Source organism: Lethenteron reissneri, chromosome 56 (assembly GCF_015708825.2).
Source record: "Lethenteron reissneri isolate LAM-NWPU_2019-01 chromosome 56, ASM1570882v1, whole genome shotgun sequence".
Taxonomy (NCBI): domain Eukaryota; kingdom Metazoa; phylum Chordata; class Hyperoartia; order Petromyzontiformes; family Petromyzontidae; genus Lethenteron; species Lethenteron reissneri.
In genome coordinates, this window is record NC_083834.1 from 9,226,186 (window position 1) to 9,240,979 (window position 14,794).

A 14,794-nucleotide genomic window follows, 5' to 3' on the forward strand; every position below is an offset into this window, starting at 1 on the left:
CTTATCAGCGAGAGTGACACCCCCCACCCCCCTCCTGAAAATTCGTGACGAGCACTGACCTTAAGGGATTCACAGGTACTGGGCTAAGGCCAGGAATAAGTTGACCAATGCTGTACGGGGCATACTATCTGCTCTTTAGTCCAACATGTGAATATAGAGTACTACATGTGAATATATAGTTAAACAAGTGAATGTAGAGTAACTGTAGGATTAATTTGTTTTTGCTTATAATAGCGCCCTCCTTTCACGTCCCATCTCCTCTCAACACATTCGACAGGGCAGCACCAGTAGCAGCTGGCCCTGTTGGCACAAGGTGACCCGGAACCTGGCCTGCAAACGGGCATTAGTCTGCCAGTTTGGGGCCGATTGCTTACGTTTAATCCCAATGGAGTAAGTTGCAGATTAGTTTCATGATTAGAAAATGTGGATCTTAAAACTGGCACCCAATGGCCGAGTCTTGTGAATGACGATGTAAGGGGATCTGTAACGTCCACTCGGAAGCTGATGGCGCATATGATGATTCTAATTATTATCTCACGCTCAGTATTAATCAGGGGTGGCTGCTGCATTCGAACCGTGGACATCTGCATGAGGTGGAGAGCGCGCTACCGCTGGGCCATATCACCGCCCTCGAATGACAAGTGGAGAGAGAGCATTGACGTAACCTTGTCATCGCAGCTGGATCGTGTGGGCAACATTTCATTACCAGGACACTGGGCCCAGGTAGTGAAATGGGGCTCCCTGTCCAGTTACCCCCCTCTTCGTGACCTGCCGCCTGAGCGACCCTCTCCTATGTGGGCCCGGGTGCAGTCGCACTGCCTGCAGAATCGATGGCTACACCACTGACCCCACCACCCCCTTGTGGACAAATGTGGGATTTCTTTTTATTTGTGTGGGAGATCTGAAGCCGCTGAAAGTAGTGCCCCTTCAAGTGAACCTTTTGGCGGAACCCCGGGGTACCATAGTACCCCGGCTCTCGCACAATGTCCGTGATGCAATCACTTTTAGTCTGTCGATGGTCGGCGATGCGGCAATCGACTCATCTCGACGAGCTGTACACGATGCACAAATTGAAAGTTGAATTTCGCAATAACGGATTTTGTATGCTAATGTTTGGCGTTTCGACATCGCGGAGTAGCACTGATTTCGGATTGATTGGTACCCCAGGCGCGGAATGAAGTACACCCCTGGAAAAAAAATTATCCCAGAAATAAAATCTTAAATTGCCTCGGCCATTTTGTATTATTTGGTACCCCGGGGTACCGCCATAATGATCAAATAAAGATAGTGCCAGGTCAGTTGTTGGGAACTTATAAACAGACTTGTGAACGAAAGACAATTCTGTAAAACACAAAAAGTGAAAAGTGAACAAGAAGTGAGAAGGCCAGACTCGGCAATAAGGACTGTGGGGTCTGGGTTGGGGTGGATACAAATTGTCAGAAAAGAGCAAAATCTACTCATCCTGACCATAACTGGATGACCAATCCGGAGTATAAGGGATGGGGTATGCATTCTTTATGGATGATCGAATAGGACTTCAAATCATCTCTAGCAGACCACACATTAACACAAACCTTAGAATGATCCAATAATGACTGAAAAATGAATGTGCGTGTCGATAGAGCAAAATGAGGCCCTTACATTGACGGAAGTAACTGAGCACTCTAATATACGAAACATATCTGTGAAAAGAAAATATTTCATTCTCATACGCCGATTAGTGCAGCAAAAATGCTGTCAGTAATGGATAAATATCGTTGGGTCATGCGATTGTGGGCCGTATGAAATTGAGTCGTAAGCAGCATTCGGCCCGCCAGTCAGGGAGGTCCCCTGCTCCTACCCTAGCACTAACCTTATGTCTGTCAATTTTATGTAAATAAATTCACTTTAGCTGCTCGCAGAGCGCTTTTCACGTGGCAGATTAACGGTAGTAGATGAGGACGGCGGATTCCAGCAGCTTCTTTGATGCGCTCCATTCCACACCTGTCCCGTAGCCACTCCAGTCGAGGGCACTAAAGTCACCGCATTCCTTCGGAGATTCCTGTGGCACGTAGCCGCCACCGCCTACACAGAACTGCACACACAGATATTGCCATTTACTTGAGTGGGCATGTGCTCGGGCATCACATGGGCTGGAGAAGAGAAAGGCTGATGTGGTTCAGGATGTGGAGCTGACTGGACTTGCCGATGACTGGCACCGGCGGAATCAAGACCGGCCTCTGTGTGTGGAGGAGGCCCATGAGGGATGCTACTGGGCAGTTGGAAACAAGTCGCTCTCCAACAACAATGAAGGCATAATAGAGGTTTTGTGGTTAGATCGCGTATATATATAAATGTTTCGTTAAGACCCACCACCACCCGACACAGCCAACTAGAAAGGGTTGTCACGTAAACAGAACGCGCCAATTTGTAACTAGTACAGCACACCGGTGTGTTGGAGACCTAAGCCACAACATTTACAATCTGAGTACGACGTTTCGCCAGTAATTACAACTAGCTTCATCAGGCGACAGCCAGATTTGTGGAGAAGTCCACCTGTTTCGTTCCTTATACCGAGGCATAGATGTGGTGATCACGCTTCTGTGCTCTTGCACAATGTGGGGGGAGGGGATTACTGAGGCAACGTACATTATGCATGTGCATTATGCGAGCCCTTTGAACTTTTCCTTCCTCTCTACAGTATTGTGTTATAATTTAAATAGCCCTACCAACGGTAATCCCTATTAAAGTACGCTGCCCTTTGTAGGCATACATTTCGATAATGTATTGTTTGATGATTCGCTTCCACGTAGCACTAAGACGGTAGCTATCCGAACGGTTAAAGTTATTTTGATTTGAAGGCGTGATGCGAAAGAGAAACGAGCAAAGCATCGGTGGGGAGCACAGGTGGTAAATATTATCAGTCGTCTATCTCGGTCAATTAGCCCATAATATCTGTGTGTGTCTCGTGACTCCTCGCCAGAAAACCTTCAATGCTTAAAAGTGCATCATATTCTGTCACATCATGTCCCATGCAGACTCGATTCCTTGCAAAAAGTATCTATTTGCTGTTTCAACATCTTAAAACGTGTTTTATTTGCCAGAAAGCGTTAAACCTATTCTTATTTTTGATATTTTGTTACGAGCAAAAAGGTCCCATGATCTAGTGTTTACTGTATTTGTATGCACTGGTTTGTGCTGCCATCGGTGTAGCAGCGTGCTCGATAGCAAGTATTGAAGTACTCACGTGTTCAGTGTCACAGTTGGAGACGACCTTCAACCCAGAGCAGATGGCAAATGGGGCTCTCTCGTTGTTAAACACTCTGAATTGCACAAACCCTGTTGTCGTTCCGCCTGTGGAAAATGGTCTCATTTATTGAATGCATTTATAACGGTCAACTTCAGTTCTCATTAACAATGAAGCTTCGGCATTTCTGGAATGCTCAAATTGTCCACACGGCACCGCTCACTTTTTCACAGCTTAAGGATAATGATTTTAACAAAAAACTCGCTTTTTTCAAGAAAGGGGTGACTGCAGCCATCGTTAAAAAATATTGGGTACCATGCCAGTCTCCAGAGAATTGTTGAAGAGGCCATTAACGAAGAGCCCTCAATGCAGAAAAGGTTATCCTGCAATCGTCCACAAGGGGTGGGGGGGGGGGATCCAATTGGGCAACAGGTCGATCTGAGAATCACAGCGATCAGAGAGGTCAGTTGCGAAGTGTAAGAGGAAGATGTATTTTCTACTTATTCAGAAGATGGCTGATGGTAGAGAATAAAGTCCGATTCATTATCCTTGTTTATCGCAATGCGACCAGCAATATGCGATGATTTAGCTCGTGAGATGTTGTTGGAATAGGCGCGAATCTACTCTTTAAAAAGCCGGTGATGAATGGAGCAGCTTGTTCGTTCCCCATCTTTCTATCTCCTGCTTTTTAAAAACCGGTTTATAGCTTATGTTGATGGAGCGTATTAAAAAAAACTAAAAAAATATTCGAGCCCATCATACAATCTCTCCGACCTTTCCTCACTGCTGCACGGTGATGGTCAGTTACTCGAATAATATCACCGTACATTATACATATTAGGTTTGTTATCAATTATAATGAGATGTCTCTGATGTTAATTACATACACATGCGATTAAACATGTGTATTTAAAAATGAGTCTGGCTTCTTGAATGTGGAATGCATCAGCGCTGATGTTGGGGCACTTTTGGTGGATCGCATAATCAGTTTATCTGCAAAATTAACTCGTAACCTCCATGAATTAGCACTGATAAATACATACTGTATAAGTTCAACTTGACTTCACTTCCGGATAACTGATTTTAACCGTAATATTGCATGGGGAATAGAATGAATAAAACACCCAAGATCACTGAGTCAGAGATAGGATGCAGGATAGGAGTCACTGATAAGGCTACCATACGTCTCAGTTTTGCCACGACAGTCATCGTTTCAGAAAGGTCGTCTTGTAGGGGTTTTCTAAAACGATTGTGAAAAACGGGATTTCACCCTGATTTAAATTGTTCTGGATTCAAACTGGACGAGTATTATACAAAACAAGGGCTGATGGAGAGAGGGGATGCGACAGCTGACTGTGAGTGCTGGTTGACTTGAGGCCTCACAAATGTGGTAGCCTTTTATAATTTGAGCACACACCAGAGGGCGCTTAACTCTATGACAATCTGTTAATATTCTTTGGTTCTTTCGGTAAAGTCACGTAGATAGAAACATAATAATAATTAAAGTGAATAATAATAATAAAAACGTTTAAAACACTAATGTAGACTAGCCTGGTTCTTAATCGGAGTGAGTGTACTGGCAATCTATAATGTGGACTGCAGCAATGTCACGTTTATCATGGACAAACCCGTGTACAATAACAAAATTCAGGACCTACTTAATGATGGTAGCTACACAAACATTTAAAGAAATCCCACCAACAGCCTCGTTACAAAACGAACAGTATCATCACTGATTCAGCTTCATTAATTGAACAGACCAAACGGTTTTCCTTAAAACCTTTTGCTGCTAGACCACCAAGATTATATGGCTTACCAAAAATCCATGAAGAAGGTACACCCCTTCGTCCCATCGTCTCCACCATTGGCTCACCCAGGGGCGGTTTCTTCATTAGGGCGATTGGGCGACGCACCACCAATGTCATTGAACCACAGAGTCACGCTAGCCGTCACTGTCAGCCTCTGGATATAGTCCAATCAGCGTCATGTCACGTTCTGTGGAGTACCGCCTCTTTTTGGGCGATTTCACTCCGGCTGAAAATCGCCCCGAGTGGCCCCATAGACTTACATTGAAAGATGTTTTTTTTCGAACGGGGGCGCTCCAATGCATTCTCTATGGCTTCCGGGAGGGCAAGCCCTAACGTGCTTACGTCATCATACGTGCTAACGTCATCCTACGTAAGCACGTTTCATACAACAATATAATTTATCGCCACCTAGTGGAATCTTCTTCTTGGTTCTTTCGGTAAAGTCACGTAGAAGGGAAGTAATAAAATAATAAAAAGAAAACATAATAAAATTATTCTCACGACGTTTCAGCCACAACGCAAGTTATTCTCATGACGTTTCGGTCACAACGTTCCACTCACTGGCATGGTGCAGTGTGCAGAGTAATGTATGGTGTCGTAATTGTATAGTAAATATATAGCAGTGTGATACACATTAGGGTGGGTAGAATAATACATAGTGTTATATTAAAATGGATAAAGCAGCAACTGCAGCAGCAGCAGCAGCAACTGCAGAGCAGCAGCAACTGCAGCAGCAGCAGCAGCAACTGCAGCAGCAGCAACTGCAGCAGCAGCAACTGCAGCTCCCTTTGATGCTGTTAATCCTGCATAATGCACATGCATATGCAGTACTAATCACATTCCTGCATTTCCCATAAATATGCTCAATTCCTCTTGATATGCAAATTCCTTTGTCAAGGCGCCCAGCTTATATATATGCTCCAAGCTCGTGTGCTGTTTCATTCAGACTCTGTCGCCTCGACGGACCTGGTTTTCACCTGAGGACGGCTGCTTGCGTTGTGGCCGAAACGTCGTGAGAATAATTTTATTATGTTTTATTTTTATTATTTTATTACTTCCCTTCTACGTAACTTTACCGAAAGAACCAAGAAGATGAATCCCTGCAGTCACGAATATTTTAAATCAAAATCTAGTGGAATCTTTAATAAAATAAACTTGAGTGGTTTGTTTTAATAGTGAGTATAGAAACAAACAAGATGTATTGTAAGAGTCACTTTATTTTTCATTAATATTAAAGAAGTGAAGTTGCCTTTACATGCTTAAGCTGTTAATTTATCCATTGCATGGGTGGACCTTATCCTTATCAATCATCCAGACATTTGCCCCCCCTGAGAGATTTTGCAGGAGCCGCCACTGGGCTCACCCACCTACAAACTGGCCCGATATCTGAGTCCTTGCAACCATTCACTGGTAAAATCACCTATTCTGTACTGAACTCAGCTCACCTGGTATCGTCAATTAAAGACATCTCACTGTGCTCAGGTGATTTGCTAGTGACGTTTGATGTATTTTCTTTGCTCACCAAAGTTCCTGTGCCCGATTCCATTGCAATCAATGATGATTTGGTCCAACAAAAATGTAATTCTGATGTACCGGCCCTGGTGAGACGCTGCCTCACCAATGCATACTTCACCTAGAATGGAACATTCTACAAACAAACTGAAGGCACCCCAATGAGTTCTCCCTTATCTCCGGTTGTAGCCAATATTTTGATGGACATATTTGAGACGGACGCCATCCAGGCATCCACTCTACGCCTGTCCTTGTGGAAAAGATACGTGGATGGCACGTTTGTCATCGGGCCACATGGCCGACCGGCTCTGATCCAATTCCTTAACCACATCAAATTCACCATGGAGGTAGAAAAGGATGGCATGCTACCTTTCTTTGATGTCCTAATCAAAAAGAGACCAGATGGCTCAATGAGCCATTCTGTCTACAGGAAAGTAACCCATACTGACGCCTAACTAAAAATTGATTCCCACCACCATCCATCCCAGAAGAATTCCCTCATCAAAACGCTACACCATAGAGCTAAATGTATCTCTGACCATGGACACCTAACTAGTGAACTCAAACATGTACACCAAGCTCTCAAGGCGAATGGATATTCTGACTACACAATCCGCAAAGCCATCACCCCAACCGTGAGGAAGGAGCCATCTGAGGATCCAATCAAAACCATCACCTGGCCATACATAGCAGGGGTAACCAAAAATATGTCCAAAATCATGAACAAACACAAGATCCAGGTCCGATTTAACACAGTACATAGATTTAGTGATCTGATCCATATATGTGAAGGACAAGATTCCTGACATGCAATATCCCGGCATCTACAAATTAAGCTGTATCTGCGGCAGCATTTATACACTTAGGTTTTTTGGGTATAGTCACGTAGGTAAAATAATAATAATAATAAAATAATAATAATATTAAATGAAAAATAACTAAATTAAATCACGACGTTTCGGAGGCAACACAAGACTCCATCTTCAGGTGGACCGTCACAGCTAAATTTACTGTATCAAGTGAAGAGAAATCCAAGAGACAAGATCTTAAATACTGGTTAAGGGGAGGGGGGAGGAGCTTATCTAAATGTGGCAGTCAGGGACTGGAAGGGTGGGGGGCGGGGCTAGAAGGGAAGGTACAAGTGAAGCACCTCCACAGGGATTACGGCCAATGTTGGCTTCCAAAACCAAACAATAGCAGCACTGTTAAACGCGGTGGATGTCAACAACTCGGTAAAATAGACTAGTACCTGTCAAATAAGATGGTACAAATATGCGTAGTTAAATCTGTTTTACTTGGTTAAAAACATATTTCCAATGATTACTCAGTTTGTACCCATCATCACGGTTGAAGTTATGTTTATGTTTGTATATCTGGATGGCTTCATGCACAAACCTTTGATGGTAGCCAGAAGGTTTGCAGAGCACCTTGGTTTTGGAAAAGACAATGTCATGAGAGCCCACAGCGTTGTAACAATGATCAGCAACGGCGGAATAATCAGTTTTGCCGTGCTTCAGATCTGACTTGTGCTCGCGGACCCGATCAGAGACATGACGTTTCGTTTCCCCAATGTAACAATCACCACAGATGCAACTCAGTTTATAGACTCCAGGGTATTGCAAGTCAGGAATGACATCTTTCACAGATGGGATTAGATCCCGGATTTGATGTACTGTACTGAATCGGACCTGCCTCTTATGTTTGTTTAGAATTTTGGAGATCTTTTTGGTCACGCCTGCTATGTATGGCAACGTGATGGTTTTGATTGGAGTTTCAGGTGGTTGTTTCTGTATGGTGGGAGAAACAGCTTGGTGGATAGTACGGTCAGAGTATCCGTTCATCTTGAAGGCCATACATGTTTTAATTCACTGGTCAGGTGGTGTTGGTCAGAGATGCAATGAGCTCTGTGGTATAGTGTTTTAATTAGATAATTATTTTGAGCCGGGTGGTGGTGGAAATCAGGTTTCAAGAAGGGATCTGTGTGGGTGGCCTTCCTGTAAACAGAATGTCCCAAGGAGCCATCAGGTCTCCTCTGAAATAGAACATCCAAGAATGGTAGTTTGCCATCTTTCTCCACTTCCATGGTGAATCTGATGGATGGGTGTCTGGAATTGATGTGGTCCAAGAAATGGTTCAATGCTGGGAGGCCATGTGGCCAAATGACGAAAGTGTCATCCACATATCTCTTCCACAGGGAAGGACGCTGGGTAGATGTCTGGATGGCGTCTGATCCAAACATCTCCATGAAAACATTGGCTATCACTGGTGGCAAGGGGGAGCCCATAGGGGTACCCTCATTCTGTTTGTAGAAGATACCATTCCAGGTAAAGTAAGTGTTTGTGAGGCAATGCCTAACCAACGCAGGTACATCCGAGTTCAGTCCATGTTGGACCAAGTCTTCAATTATTGTTAAGATGTCAGGCACTGGGACTTTGGTAAACAGACAGACCACATCAAAACTGACGAGGATATCGTCAGGAGACAGTACCATGTCTTTGACCATAGAAACCAATTGGGTTGAGTTAAGTACTGCTGAAGTGGTCTTGCCAGTGAAGGGAAGCAGAGTATCTGCATTTACATTGTGGAAACTAAGCGACATGTTCGTGAGCATAAGGCAGATTTGAAACACGATAGGACCAATACTTCTGCCGTGGCTGATCATTATTTTAATGCGGCTGGCTGACACGAAATTGATTTCTCTAAGAAGATGGTACTTTGCAAACCTACTGGATATCAACAAAGATTCGTTCATGAAGCCATCCATATATACAGACACAGACACAATTTCAACCAAGAGGATGGTTATAAACTCAGCAATCATTGGAAAGATGTCATCAACCACTTTGGGTCATGACTTGATTTGTGTTTTCTTGTCAACCTCCACCGTCAGCAGTGTGGATGTGTGGAGTGAGGTGCAATGATTGCCTGGTGGCCCTTTGATTGGTGTAGACCCACTGCCGGTGTCGTTGTTTTCTCCCACATTAACATTAGCTGCCCTGCCCATGCTGCTGACACACTTGGGCTACGCCCATCTCTAAACCTTTATAAACAGTTGGCCTTTAGAGGCTAACCCCCCTTTTCCTGATGACAACCGCTTGTGTTGCGATGGAAACGTCGTGGTTTTTGTTGAAATTTTTATTTTATTTTTATTACTGAAAGAACCAAGAATAAGTCTACATTATAGACTGCCAGTACGCTCACTCAGGTAAAGAACCAGGCTACAGTCCACATTATAGACTGCCAATACGCTCACCAGCTACATTAGTGGTTTTTATAATTTTAATTTTTATTCACTTTATTTTTTATTAGTATTTTTTTATCTATGTGACTTTACCGAAAGAACCAAAAAATATGAATTCCTGTAGTCACGAAAGTTTTAAGTGTAAATCTGTTAATCATACCGCATCGCAGATAAAGTACCAGTATAAGCAATACTTACTCAAACAGTGAGGGCAGCTGAGAGAATTGACGACTGCGTCACTCCCATAGTCATAAACAATGGGGTAGGCAGGCCCGTTATTGGTGGGACAGCTTCCGGAATTGTACGTTAACGGGAAGAAATTCTGCCAACAAAAGGAGAACCATCAATTAATATTTACTTGAAAACAACAGAACAATGCTGTGCCACTTAAAATGTGTTCACGTGTATTGATGTGTGTTCTACCACGAAGATCACCCATCTCATAATTCCTTTTCGTAAATCACTGCTAGATGAATGTCTACTTACACCTTTGTGGGTCATAGGGGTTACTTGCCCATACATCAGCACTTTGAACAAATGCAAATTGGTGGAGGTAGGGAGTGTACTCGTGGATGCGTAGAAATACATAGCAACAAATAATGCTGCACTGTCCATTGCTATCCACTGTATAATCTTAAAGGCGCTAGCTATAACAACCTGTTCATCTTAGTCAACAAGGATTAATTTGAACCGGAGCTGTCTGGGGCTGAGCTCCCGAAACAATATCCATTAAATTAAGCCTTGCTGGTCACCCATTCACTCTCTATGCAAGCTCAACCCTGCTTAGCTTCTTAAATCTGACAAGTTCGGTGTCTTCAAAGTGGTTTGGTCAAAGGCATATCACATCGCACTACAATTTTTATATCAAGTTATCAACCTCATGAATAACAATGCCAAGTCAGACAAAGGACTCTACCTTGAAAAAGGAGTATAAGCTTCCACCAAAGGCACCCAGAAAGTTCGACTCCGTGTGGTAGCGGAAGAGCGATGATGTCTTCCACACAGGCAGAGGAGTCCCATTGGGAACATGCCATACTGCTATGTCATTTGCCTCCAGATCGTAATATCCCGGGTTCTGAATAAATGAAACACATAAGCAACACAACTACAATGAACCACTTAACGAAGCGGACATGAGTATTTACGAATGAACATTTTCTTCGCCTGTTTCAGCACGTTCACTTAAAATAATCAAGCAATGTTATATATATATATATATGTGTCTATATTGGCAGACCTTTCAAGCAATTGTTTTATGTTTTGTATGATTTCCTCCTACATATAATTTGGGAGATCCACAGCGTGATGGATGGACACGAATTTGATGTACGTATAGCCTACCTGCCGCTACATTTGTCTCTGGTTCCTTCCGAAAAGTGGTTGGGTTCAAAGTTTCGCTTCTACAAAGTAATTACAGCGCTACATCTATTACCATCCTTAAAGGAAAGAACACTGATCCGACCTCTGACCCCCAAGAACGGGTTTGCAGGTTTGAGCATTTCTGTCAGGTCTTGGAGGGAAACCCCTTCCACTGAAATAACATCATGGGACAATGTGGGGTTGACACTGCTGGAGCCACAGTGCCTCAACTATTGGAGGAAGTATCTGCTCCCTCTGAGTTGTTGGGTGTCGTGCCATCTGTTAAGGAAGTGCAATGGATGATCTGGAGCTTGAAACCAGGTAAAGCACCAGGTAGAGATGACCTCTCAAGCGAACTGCTGAGGGAGGGTGGTGTTTGTGCGCAGACTACTCTATGTTACATCATTATAACCATCTGGTCCACATGACAGGTTCCGCAGGATTGTAAGGATTCCATGGTGGTGCTCATTTTTAAAAGGTGGGCCACACTGATTGCAACTACCAGGGCATCTCCCTCCTCAGTGTGCCGGAAAAGATCCTGGCAAGTATTATTAAACACCGCCTTGCCAGACATGCTGAGGAGAGGCTTGCTGACAGGGGCAGTCGTGCACAGACACCATTTTCTCTGTCCGTTTGCTACAGCAGAGGTGTATAGAATTTCAATATGACCTACATATCTGTTTTATTGACCTAGTCAAGACCTATGGCACCATCAATAGGCCGGGCTCTTCATGTTTTCGGAGTCCAAGACCCTCTGCTCACAATCATCACGGAACTTTATGATGGTGAGCAGGCCCCTGGTAAAGCTGTGTGACAATGAGTTTGAGCCAATTTCTCTTTCACCTTGGCGTGGGACAGGGATGTTCTTTAGCCCCTACACTATTTAACATCTTTTCAGCATGTAGCTCAAGAAACTTTCGATGAATGTACAACTGGAATTTCCATCTGGGATAGATGCAATGGGAGGCTGATCGATGGAGTCAAGGGATGGCTCCCTATTGGTCAACTGTGTTACGTATGCAGATGATTTACTAATTTCTGCCCACTCTGAGAAGGATTTGAAAAAAATCCCTCCTGCTGAACTAAGCGATGGGGCCTTATCATCAGCCCCACAAAAGCAAAGCCACCTGCCTGGCAGCAAAGGTCTTGGTCCAAATTAGTTAGGCGGCATTATCTTTTCATTGGTTGCATAACGTTTTATGGAAGCTACCTAGTTTGTCACTCAACACAAAATTTCAGTTCTTGGCCGGTCATGCCGTCCCTTCTCTATGTTTGCGAAACGTGAACCCCCCCTAATTTAACATCTGCGCTGGTTAGAAACATTTTAAACTGGCCTGCATATGACCCATCCTGGGTTTAACCAGGCTGGATTGTGTGAGGAGCTCACAAATCCTTGAAAGATCTGGACACAGTCCCTATCTGAGCTCCTCTGGTGGGCAAGGCTGCGTTGGCGGGGTCATGTAGCCCACATGCTCATGCCACTGCATTTATACGAATCCAAATGGTCGAAGTGTCATTTTTGTAAAAGACAAACCTTGTAGTCGTCATCAGTCGCCGACTCGGGGACACCAAACGTGTTGAGGTTGGCCCAGTTTTTATCCCCGTCTACGAATGGAACTGCAGAATTGCTGCCCTGCTGACTGGTCCAGCGGTCTCCCGTGGTGCACTTGGCCGCGATGTTGTTCTCGTGAACGCTGGCGACCAGTGTCCAGCCTCCTCCGTTGGTGTTCATGTCGCAGAACGCTTGGTAAGACTGCCCGCTCTTCGTCTGCAGCAAGTATAGCCCATCTTTCGTGAGCAAAGGGAACAGATTCAACAAATGGGTTATGTGTGGATGTGGAACGTGGGTTTCTCAGTGTACTATCTTTCCATTGACAGAGTGATACCCAAACCAATTGTGTAGGTGAATATATATTTTGGTACAGTGTGCAGTGCTGTGAAGTTGAGAGAGGGGCCAACTGCAGTGGCATAGGTCAATTAGTTGCTCGGAAATGGTGGCTGGGTCAAGTGGCATGCGTGTGTTTTGTTACTGGGTAAAAGGGGGTGCATCACGTGGTAGGAATCATGGGCATGGTTTGGTGGTACCATAGCCACAAACATGCCATCAACCAACATCCCAGATGAGGGGTCGGGGAGCCAAGGGAGGGCTGAGGAGGTAGGGGACGAGCGGCAGGAAGTGGGGGGACGTGACAGTTGGTGGTTGGACAACGGGCGTGGGTGGTGAGGCTCGACCAGGGCTCGGCAACCATTCAAGGTATAAGAGGAGAAATTATTTTGTTTTTGTCTTTGACCAAAACAGTTCGAGAGCTGCATCGCACGCAGAGCGACGTGTACACAACCACAACAGGTATACAGCAAATTACAGATTATTACTATAAATAAACTTTGAGAACTAAAACTTTTTGTATTTTACCAGGAAAGGCCCATGGAGTTATACAAGCAGTCCTCGGCTTACGAATGCCCGTACTTACTAACCAGCTTCCATTAAATATTTTTAAAAAAATTACTTAAAACGCAAACTCGCAATTGCAAACTGAGCCACATGACTATTTTGGTCAGAGAAGCCTCGGCAAGATGCGGGCAGCCAAAGAGTCGCAAGGGGGCCGCCAAAGAGTTGCAGGTTGCTAACCCCTGGGCTAAAATGTCGGAGTCGGATCCCCGATATCAGCTTAGTTAGGGGGTAGTTCTCAATTGAAGCAGAAGGCAGCATTGTGTGAAGCATCTAGCCTCACCTGTCTCTGTTTTTGTCTTCTGTTTGATTTCAAGGCATGAGTGTGGCGGCTCCTCGGACCATTTTTTTCGTGTAATCTCACTGCAATCCTCTGCAGAGAAGCACACTGCTGTCCTCCCAACAACGGCACCTGGAAGCACAAAGCATCAGCAGTACCCAGATTCAAACCCCACAAAGCAAAGCACATCATAAATCTGTTGGCGATCCCAACTCGGTGGTAGAAATGTCAGACTTCATTGGTGTTTAATATCTTATTATCATTAAGGATTGAACAAATTGAACTTCATTCAAATTTGTCGTCCTTCCCTCACACCTGATTATCACGGTTACGTACGAACCGTGCAAAATAAGTGTAACATACATGTGCACGTTACTGTGTAACCGGGTAAAATAAAATGTACAAATATGCAAATGATGTACTTGCACATTGTATCGTTTATATCAATTAATTAAACTTAAATAAAAAGTAACTCACATAAAAGTGCCGTGGAAATGCTCAGAAACAGCGGCAATTTGAACAGCCCCATGGATTAGCAGCGAAACCACGCAACTCTCTATAACTCTACAGTGATCAGAAGCCTGTAAATAAACCGCTGCAGGTAACAAAACCCCCAACGCAACTTGCGAAGATTTACTGTGAGCACTAGAGTGAGAACAAAATTGGTGATTAGTTTAAGACACCAGGCTTGCAGACTACAGCAGGAGTCGTCAGCTCTGTGAGCGTTGGGCAGACACTTATAGTTTAATGCCTGCTTACAGCAACCAATCAGGAAAGTGTATTGTGGCAGGAAATAGGGGATATGCAAATGCGTTCGGGGTCAGCCTCGTTGAATATCCCATACTACTCCTAACAATGTCCTCAGCTACAAAGAAGAAATTAACATAAAAACACACAAAGCTATATTATGCAAATCAAC

At 44.1% G+C, this 14,794-nt stretch overlaps 1 protein-coding gene across 1 annotated transcript; it reads right to left on the reverse strand.

Annotated features, from left to right (window-relative positions):
• LOC133357124 (intelectin-1-like) lies at positions 1-14,585 on the reverse strand. The gene is made up of 7 exons (XM_061574915.1): positions 14,353-14,585; positions 13,879-14,007; positions 12,681-12,934; positions 10,704-10,862; positions 9,986-10,109; positions 3,227-3,333; positions 1-2,074 (listed from the first exon to the last, which is right to left on the reverse strand). Exons 1-7 carry the CDS (start codon positions 14,402-14,404, stop codon positions 1,922-1,924), a joined length of 978 nt encoding a protein of 325 aa, XP_061430899.1. The 5' UTR covers positions 14,405-14,585; the 3' UTR covers positions 1-1,921.
• Positions 14,586-14,794: the final 209 nt, after the last annotated feature.